General features: G+C 37.0%; 1 protein-coding gene across 1 annotated transcript in view; it reads right to left on the reverse strand.

Moving 5' to 3' along the window:
* ATP2C1 (ATPase secretory pathway Ca2+ transporting 1) overlaps positions 1 to 9791 on the reverse strand; it is a 62110-nt gene extending 52319 nt beyond the window's left edge. Inside the window, exon 1 of the mRNA XM_021543345.3 lies at positions 9272 to 9791. Coding sequence (XP_021399020.1) covers positions 9272 to 9379 — 108 coding nt within the window. The 5' untranslated portion in view covers positions 9380 to 9791. The remainder of the gene's footprint in view (positions 1 to 9271) is intronic.
* Positions 9792 to 10770: the final 979 nt, after the last annotated feature.

The following is a 10770-nucleotide window of genomic DNA, read 5'->3' on the forward strand; positions in this document are numbered from 1 at the left end:
ATTCACCTGTGGAAAATCACCCACCCAATGAAAAAACAAAACAATAGTTGGGAGCTTCTGACATTGTAGCAGCAACATGGATTAATCAGAAATCAATTATGTGTGTATGCATTGAGAACCAAAATCTTGGTTTTGCTTCTCTTGGAGTTGCAAAACTCCAGCTCTCCTGGAGTATTTTCTTCATTAGATACACATTTCAGTAAGCCAGGTGCTTTTAAGAATTCATCTTTCATGTCTCCCACAATTTTCACTCTGAATTGTTTTCCCTTTTTGAAAACTTAATCTGTGTTTGTTTACAGCCTCACATCTTCAACATTTATGTACAGTGATGCTGTTTTTCTCTTCCAGGGACAGATTATAAAGGAAGTAGAATAAGCTAACCTTGGTGTTGCAGTTTTTCCTGTTTATAAAGTCTATTTTATCCAAAATCATAGCCTCACTGCAATAGGAGTGGAAAAGGAGAGAGAGCTAGGTTTGAATAAATTAAGCTTTGCATCAATTCAGCTGTTATATCCTACAAAGTGTAATCAAGATACTGCTTCTAGGGTCAAAGCATAAAGAATGCAGAACTGTAGCAGAGAAGCTGAAAATTGGTGAGGAAAAATAAAGTATCATTTCAGGCTTGTCAAAACCTCTAAAACAGCATTTTCTTTTGCAGTTTGTAGTAAAAGGAATACCACCATTTCTTCCTCCAAGCCCTAAGCCGCCTAAAGAAGTACATCCACACTGAAGAAGAAAACAAGTGACTTCATTGTTGCAATTCTGCACACAATGGCTTCTGATACCAATGGGAACATCTTAGCAAATATTTTCTGATGACTTCAGATTTATTGCAGGTATGCAAGCTTCACACGCACTTCTCTTTAAACAGGACTCTTTTCTCTTTTTAAAATCTATTTAAATTATTTTGAAGTAGCCTAGTCATTAGTGACAGCAATTCCAAGCAACCTTTTAAAATAGCTGTGGCATGATATCCTGTCCTTCCATGTGAAATTAGCCCTGCCCAAACACAGAGCCTTTTGCAGCACTGTAACTGAAGGAGCAGCTACGTGAAATTTGGTCAGGTTTAAAAGTTTCCAGCACCAATGCCAGCACTTCTGAGTCCTATACATAGGATGGTTGCAAATATTATTTGATTTTAGCCCTCGGTGTTACTATGAAAGATGACCACTATTACTGAGATTGCTTTTACTAATTCAGGTTCCCTGCTTTGTCCTCAGGGCTGGGCATAGGCTGTAGCTGCCTATAACAAAATTCCTGTGGATGCAATGCAAATACCATAAAGAGGCTTGACATGGCATGAATGCCAGGGGAAAGTCACAACCCAAAGCCTGATGCCTATAACACTGCTGTATTTAAGCTTTTGTAGTTCCTGGGCTTTAATATCTTATTGTTTGATATTACAAGCTGGTTCATGGAATGATGCCATTATATCAAAGAAGTTTGCCTATGCTGCAAAAAAACTTCTAATCCTTTTTGTTTAACAGAAAATCTGGAAGGCATGAACCTCAGAACTTGAACAGAAAGGCCAAATGAAATTTCTCTGAAAAGAAATCAGAATTTGAAAGGGTAATTCATTTTGTAATGGTTGTGATTGACAGTCCTGAAATTTCTAACACTCAAAAACATTTGGACCTAGCCCTTTTTAATGCCTTTTGAGCAGTTTCTGCTCTGATTATTTTTAAAATATGGTTAAAAAGTAGTGCTGCTATATTTCTGTCTAATTTCCTGGGGAGAAACATAAATAAATATATGTGTTACTGAGTGCACATGAGCACAGTAACTCTTAACTGTAGCACATGGTCAGTACATCTGATGATGCAAGAAGCTAATTTGATAGGGCACAGCTGAGGAAATTCATTTAAGAAAACAGGAACCAAACAGCTGTTTTATTTGACTGTCTCAGAACTTTAAATGCTCCCTAAGCTTTGTTGCTTTGTTGGGTTCCTTGTCTTTTCATTACATGATAAATGCTAACATGAAGGCTCCAAAAATTAAATCTAAGCCATCTGTATCTGGCAGACACATTCTTATATGAAAAAGAGAGGAAACCGTGGGATAAGACAGATTTTTTTTTTAGTTACAAATAATTTGTTTCATTTCTAGTCAAATAAAGCATCAGTAATTGAATAGATCTTCATTTTCAATTTTTTTCTCTTGCTTTTCAATCCTCAACATACTTGTGTTTACATGCACTGTTCTACCAGTTCTTTAAATAAAGCTGTAAAAGTTGAGCTTAAGGATTAAAGAAAGAATAAGCTTTATACTGCACAGCCTATTCTGTTAAGGTTTTTCTTTCACTAGATTTGTGAAGTGGCAGTCAGCCTGCCCCACTTCCCTCCCTTCCCAAGCAAAACCTGTGAGCTGCAGCCATTCAGTCTTGATACTGGCCTAAATGAAGAATTGTCAAAACACAGAATGGTTTGGGTTGGAAGGGACCAAAAGCATCATGTGGTTCCAAGCGTCCTGCCATGGGTAGAGACACCTTCCACTAGACCAGGTTGCTGATAGCCCCATCAAACCGGGCCCTATCTGATTGATGTGATATCTGTGTCACAAAAAGTGCCTAAATGAAAAACAGTATTTCAGGAAACGTACTACAATCCCATTTAAAATGTCAGTGGTATAAGATTTCTTCAGAAGATCATCGCAAACTCAGACTCCAAAAATAAATGAGCATTGACCATTTAGATTAATACATTTACAACATATTACAATAAGAATTTGAATAAACCATTAGGAAATAGCTGCCACAGTCCATCAGCAGCTAGATAAGTTCTATATTTCTGTTTGGAAAGCAGCTCCTTCTTGCTTTTGTGAAAAAGGCAGAAACTCAGTGCCTTATTATTAGGATCCCTGCTTAGCCCAGTGGTTTCTTCAAGTGGTTAGTGTTAGTTGCTGGCTTCTTATGGCAACACCAAAACCTGCTCATCTTAAAATGTATCTGTATAGGTAGACATAGCATATGTTTGAAAAATTGTCTGCTCATATCTGACACAAAGCAGTGTAGACCCAACCTATGATTGAAATATAAGATGGTGATTCAACAAAGATGTTTATCTGAAGAGGCAAAACATTCATTCTTTGATGCCACTGATCATAATTCAAGCAGAAAATCTGCTTTGGGTAAAAAAAACAAAGAATCTACACACCCTTGGAAAATTTCATACAGTCCTGACAGAGATTCCTATATGACTACATGAGAAAGTCTAACACACAGCCGAATTGGACCAAATGGGGATTTGTTCTGATGCAGTCTCTCAAATATTGATTTAAGTGAGCTTAGGAGAAGCTAATGTGACAAAGAAGATACTTGAGCTATCCCTCTCTATCAGAAAATTTAGAGTTTTCCAAATGGCTTTGTGAACTGTAAGGAACTGTTAGATCATAATAATTGTTTTGACACAATGGATATAAGTATAAAACATTAAACAACATAATATCCATCAGCCCCAGAAAATCCAAATATTTCAGATTCTGGAGATACCACATCCAAGGGATACTCAGCACTAGGAGCTTTTTATGCTTCAGAACACAAGAGAAATGAGGAAAAATGTTTCATTAGGAAAATTAGTCAAGCCTCTGTTTAACCACAAAATTCAGAGTACCTTAGTAATTTAAAGCAAGCAGCATTTTTAAAGTGTCATCTTAAATTTAACATATACATTAGTTTTTACATACCAACAAGTAAAAATACCACTGTTGTAAACAAAATTAACTAGACTTGGTAAAGCTATTCCAATGAACATTTCATTAATAGCTATACAGATTTCTAAGCTGTCCTAGTAGAGTAGTACTATGTCATTTGTTATACTCATGTATTTCATAGAGAACTTCCACTGTAAACCTGAGGCACCTACACCAAATGTATCTTTAGATACAAAAATCTTTAGAAAAGCAAAACAAAGCCAGAGTGCCTCTCTCTTTTCTTACATTTTTTTTTTTTTGTAAGCCAGCAGTAGCACTTGAACTATCAGAGCTATAATAAAAGCATTATCACTGTTACAACATCAGCAACCACAGATGCCATCTCTCCTGAAAGAGCTATCTCTTCACACTAAGAGACAGCATCACTTCCAGCTAGAGGTTAACCTGTGTGGAATGGGAGGTATTGTTCATCTCAGAGCAGAGATCAAGTGCCAGCTATTTCAGCAAAAGCTGCCAGATCTTTTACTGGATAAAGTCATGTCCTGTTCAGACCCTTTAGCTGCATCCTCAGTATCTCTTCTCCAGGCTAATTAACTAGATGTCTGAAGTCTTTCCCACTTGGAAGAGATGATTCTTGCAAAAGTCTTAGACTGTCACATGAAACACGTACTTTAAAATGCCTGTAGTCCTGTAATTTCAGGAATTTTGTGTCAAACATGTCAGATTCAGTTACACTAATGTTGCTTGGCATACAACAATTACATTTACAGGCAAAGTTGAACAGTGCCAATTTGACTCAACTAATGCAGATTTTAAAGCTGTAAGGAATTATTTATTTCAGTCTGACTGCATATGTAACAGAGAACTTCCACCTGTAAACTGTGCACAAGGACTATAACCTCTATTTCATCTGTTTAAAGTCTTTTATAAGCATTTCTAACAACAATTTCAGAGTATGAACTGACCATGGATAAATTATTCCAGATGTAAATACAGAATGAAAACTTATATCCTATTTGCATGTAGGCTGTGAGCTTTTTTCTTCTTGGTTAAAGACCCATCCTTTGTGAGCACTGATTTCCTCAAAGATTGTGTTAAATCCTCAGTTACTTTGAGATAAGACCTTGATTTGAACAGAGTTGACATTTTTTGAGAAAACTAAAGATAAGGCAAAATAACAATGCAGTAAACAAGCAAGCATCTGATAAGCTCTGTTAGGAGAACATCCTCACAAGAGGCTCTGTATCCTGTTCCTACTCAGACCTTAGAAGGACCTACAAATCCTGCCCAACAGAGATTTGAAGGAAAGAGAGCTTAATGCCACTCACCATAGATGCTATTATCCAACTCTACTCTCAATTCAGTCACTGCTTTTTAAGTTAATTTGATTGGCAAACTTGAGAAAGACAAATATGTTTTAATGGCAATAGCTCTCTCATTACTAGGGGAATGTCCTTCCTGGATTTCAGCAGTCTGGTTTCCTCTGGTTGGCTGACTTATAAACTGATTGAGCTGCAGCAATCAACCACTACCAGGGATAGGAGTCAAGGATGTTCTCAGTTACCCTGTCCAGGTTAGGCTTTGGAAATTTTTCTTTTGAATACTTGAGAGGTGCAAACAGTGATGGGAGCTTTCCCAGTACACAAAGTACTGCTGATTATTCTCCCCTGCGTGATCACTTTGGTGTAATGCTGCTCTTAAAGGCAGTTTTAATAGGATGCCTCCCCTCTTACCAACCAGCATCATTTTCATTAAGCGTGTGGGTGTTTCATGTCTTTGAGACTCTCTATCCATGAGTTCCACAGTTACTGGGGGAAAGGGGCAGATACAGCTCATTTCCTTCAGAAAACAGGCTAAGAAGGGCTCTACGAGAGCAGTTGTGTTAATTGTTAAAGAAACATACTCCCTGTGCCAAGCACAATGTAGAAATCACTCCGTGCTGCCTCAGTTCTGAGCTCCCAAAACTCATTTGGTAGGCTCCCTAAAGGACAAAGCCCTATCTGTTAATCCTCCTGTATAGAACCTCATTGATGGTATCACTCTTATGCATTAACTAATAGCTAGAGAAATTACTTTAGCATTCATCTTGTGGCTGGTGTGTAGCTCAGAAATAATTCTAAAGAAGCATTGGCTGGAAAAGATGTAAGAAATATCTGTTTACTGCTGAGATTCAGGAGGAAAGATGGTGGTTTCTCTGCACAAAATGTTGGTTCTTCCATTTCCTTTAGCATTGGTCACACACTCTTTGGAAACTGATTGTGAATGAAAAAAGCATCCTGTAGTTTCTTCCAGGAAAAGATTTTATCTGAGTCCAGCTGTTATTTTCAACAGGAAGTCTAAGCTTTATGGCCATGTTTTGGAAAGAGGTAACCTTACAATACTCATGAAAAATAATTTCCTCAAATGTTAATGAGATATACTCTAACTAGCAACAAAGGCAAAAGAAAATAATTTCTTGTTTTGCCGAATGAATTGAAAAATGTTTTCAAGGAAAGGAGATAATCCTGCCAGCATAAGCACCGTTAAATAAGCCACATACATGCCTTCTATTGTTTTTTATCTAAGCAGAGAGGCCGCTTAAACATGTTGAAATAATAGGCCTTTTATGTTTGACAAGAAAATAATGTCACATTTCATTTCCTTACTCAGACTGAATTAATATTAAAAACCTCATACCTTCCAAGAACTTAATCATAATCATTTTAATGGGAAAATTTAATGTATAGAATTAGATAAGAATTTCTCTTTTAAAAATATATATATTCTCCTAAGAAAAAGCTATAGAGGTCTATATAAAAACCTCATTTAGCCAGAATTACCTCCTAAACTCAACTGTGTTGTTAATCATGTAGCCACAAAACACATTTACATTCCATTTCTATATGGCTTGTTAAAAAGCTTTCAGATTTCTTTGCTTTAAAACATTCAAGTTTGAATTTAAAATAAGAGAAAAATCTCAAAGATCATAAATAATTCCATTATTGGATCATACTCATATTCCCTGAAGTCCATGCTCCTGGGCCTTGTGTGTTCAGTCAGGAATGATTCCAGAAGGTTATCCAAGAAAATAAACATTTAATACACTGCCAGTATTGAAATAGTCTTCTTAAACCATATTGTATGGTTTAAGAACTGAAGTGAGCACTTATCCTTCTTAGTATAAGTCTGGATGTTCTTATCTATATGCATGTCCTTCTTATAATCTCTTTATGTCTTGGGGTTCATGAAAATCTGTGGTAATTTCCAGAATCTATAGTTTCTGAACAATACACTTTTATTTCCCAGCTTTAGTTTTTACTGAGATATTTGATGTCTAATGCTCTTACTGATGATCAGTTTCTAAGCAACTGGTAAACAGGATTTTTTAGTTGTCAGTTTCCAGAGGAAATTGCAACTCATTAAAGTGAGCATGCAAAGCTAACCTCAGATTGTAGCCATTACACTTATTTTAATGTTGTATTTCATTTAAAATGTTTGATCAGAGAACAAGTCTCCTAGGATGCATAGCTTTTCTGGTACATCACAGTGAACAGCAGTTCTTCAACAAGCCTCATTACATTCAGTGCACAGTATCAAGCAATGTAAAGAGAATGAATAGTAGCACCACATTCAGTTCATTTTAAATTGATAAAGCTTTTTGTCTTGGGACTAACTTGCTAATAACCACATCAATGCTTGTTTTGATTAAATGGATTTCTTCCAGCAGTGGAAGCAGCAGTGACAGAAGCATATTGCACTAAGGATATTCACATACTTATGCAGGCGGAATGATTAAATTTAGCATCAAGTTACAGGTTGCTCTCTAATTAAATCTCTAATTCTCTCATTCAGTTCCACCAATGAATGTTTAAGTTACAGCTGGCTTGGGCATCCTCTGAAGTTCAGCTGTCAGAATAAATCTTGAACAATTCAAAAATTATTAGCCAACTAGCCCTGCATGCATCCTTTGCTTGTTATTTTTGCATCTATGACTGGACAAGAGTCCAGTCATGATTATGACATAGAGATGATTATGTTCATCAGACAAAATCTATCAGAACAGAACATGACAATAGCACTGTTAGAATGTCCTAAGCTCTCTGGAACCTAAATTTAATGTCCACTGAGATCAGAAAAGGGTGACTAGTGAGAAAATAACAAAAACCCTCAAAGAAAAATGCATTTATCTACTGATAACATTTATTACAAGTCATTCAGTCAGTGTTAGCAAACCATCCCAAGGACTTACCCTGCTAAATAAAAGAATGTGATCCTCAGAAATAAAGATCTTATTTTCAACACCATGCAGCGCAGCTTCCAGAGCAAAACTGCACTCTGTGTTTGTAGAGTCAAAGCAGTAAGTGTTACTGTGTGGTGAGTATCAGCCCTGCCAACATCTGACAAACCCAAGGAGAATGAACATGTTTCTTTAAGCATGTAGTGCTTGAGCTGTTAGCCATTGTAAAAACATTAGGAGCAAGAAAGAAAATAATAAACATTACTGTACCAAAACAGGAAAAGAAGATTTCCCTCCCACCCACCCCCTGCCAGTTACAGCCCTGGTACTTTTTATTTCCAAAATATATCATGGCAAAGGAATGTGTCTTTCTTTGCCTGATGATCTCTGATTTGGAGAAGTAAGCTATTCAGCATAATTTAGCACACAGAAAACAAAGAAGTTTAACTGTTTCAAAGGAATGCAGAATTTCAGTTCTTGTTATAGCTCTTATTCTTCTGAATGCTCATCACACAGTTTAATACCCATATTGGATGAAAAGGAATAGTAACTCATCAGAGATGGCCTCATTCCAGACTCACCCTTTCTCTCCCCACCCATGCTAAACAGCTTCCATTTCCTTGTGAAACAGCAACTGCTTCAGATTACAGTTCAGTTTTCCTAAGGATATTCATGTTGCATTTAAGCTAAGAAATCATGATCTACCAAAACATTTAAGAATTCAGGTTACAAGCCCTAGTGCCAAGACTGCAACCTTTTATTTAACACAGATTTACATGACAAAGGGCCCAAATACTGACCAGTGCCTACACCTGATCTTAGAAGAATGTAAATATCTTAGAAAAGATAAAGCCTTTACAGAACAGAGAACAGCACAGCATAAAGCTTTTGGCTAAGAGAAGAGATAAAAGAGGGAAAGTCTGGTTTATTTTTTAATCTATTTTATATACCTATTTAGAAATTAATTCTGTCAAATATACCCCCCTTATCCTAACAAGCAGATTCAAGACTATGCTGAATATAAGGAAGTCTAACAATTTTTTTTTACACAGCTGGTATGGAGATGAGTGGTTCAAAATGAACTGGAATTACACTGAAAACAGCTCATGACAGCAGTGAAAGATGGGCTTCTGTGATCTTAAAGAGGCAGGTAATGACTACTTAAAGCTTCATGGTCTCAGTGCTTTAAGTCTCCAGTAACTTCCTCAGATTCACAAATTATTTATTCTCAGAGCAAATTTTTTTCAAATTCACAGTGCTCTCATAAAATCCTAAATAGAACCATTACTCACAGATACTGACATTTAGAGAGCAGTGCAGCTAAACTTGTGATCCTCCCCTTTAAGATATGGTTAGATCACTCCCAGGGTTACAACTGAAGTAGTTCTTTTTTTAATTTGCTTTTACCTTTTCTTGAATCCTCGTGGCTTTCACTGTCGATATAAGTTTCCAAACTGCATGGATAGGAAGCTTTATAAAACAGGAGAAGACAGACTTATGCAGCAGATTATCCATAATTTAGGCAATTTCTCTTACTGCTTCCCTGTTTGGAGGTCTGAATGCATGTTTTCCGCCTCTTCCCAAAGCCTCGTAGTCCTCGACTGTTGCACAATCCTTTTCTGCCGAGCAACTGGTGAAAATCAAAACATCAAATGCACAGCCTCCAACAAGTGACTAGTGTTAAAGTGCCACAAGGGCAGTGTGAGCTGCAAGAACTGAGGGGCAGTTCTACCAAATGCAAATCATTTCCCTGGAAGCCTGCTCAAATAGCTCTACTTCTGGTAAGAACATTCTGCTGCAAAAATCAATTAACAGTAACTAGCTCCTGGTTTTTCCTAGCCCCCCTAATGCTTGATGCCTCTTAAAGCTTGTTCAGCTACAGTAAAGAGGTTAGAAAACTGCTGCTTCCAGCACATTCACCCCTCCTCCTCAAGCTGTATTTCACCGACTGTCTGGTTTCACTTTTGTTTCACACACAATCCTGTTATGTGGATTTCAGTCAGATTAATGCTTTCGTTCATTCCCTGCTTCCTAAACTGGAACTGCAAGGCACCAGTTATAGAGCATAACAGTGAAAGTTCAGATAAAGCTCATCTTGCAACTAGGAGCTTTGCCTTGAATCTTACCTGCAAACTGATTTGTTCTCAAGTCATTGTATATGTCTTTATGACCCCTTCTCTATTTTGCACTTTTGATCAGCAGACAAGTATTTGTCTGGCTTTTGTAGTGGATAGAAAAGCAACAAAGCACATTTCCATCAATTATCATCCTAAATTCTCGATTTTCAGCGTTATGGAAGTTTGGGTGGATGTCTCCCTCTCTTTTGTTGTTGTTGACCTTTTATGCAGAGAAGTCACAGAGCTGGGTTCCTATTACAGTAAAGCAATTCAGTCCTCACTACAACTCCTAGGTTAAGGCTTTCCTAGGTCTCTGTGTATAATATATTGTTTTAAGATCATTCCCTACCCAGGCCATTCTGTGATTCTATACTTTAGATTTTGGCTAGTGCTACAGAATTTATCCTGAAGCTATTAAATACAGCTGCTAAAGACTAACCAGCCAGAGAATGTTAGGTCCCTCCTGCACATCAACATTTGTGGGAGTGCAAAAGAAATAATTTCTTTACTTTGTCAGCATAGTTTGTGGAAAGTAATCCATATTGTAGGGAATAATATTGCTTTGCAGGACTCTTCTCCCACTCCTCCATTTTAGGTCTCACAGCTACAAAAAAAATCTTTCAATGGATTCAGGAAATAATCCAAGACAGATTTACATGTTTGTTTTCAGTGTTAACTCATCCCACACTACTTGCACATATCCCTCCCTTCAGGTTTGATGCTTGACACAGGCAAACATTCTGACATTTCATGCTTGGAAATGTGCCTTGAAAAATCCTTTTTGTGTTC

This window comes from Lonchura striata, chromosome 1 (genome assembly GCF_046129695.1).
Source record: "Lonchura striata isolate bLonStr1 chromosome 1, bLonStr1.mat, whole genome shotgun sequence".
NCBI classification, from domain to species: Eukaryota; Metazoa; Chordata; class Aves; order Passeriformes; family Estrildidae; genus Lonchura; species Lonchura striata.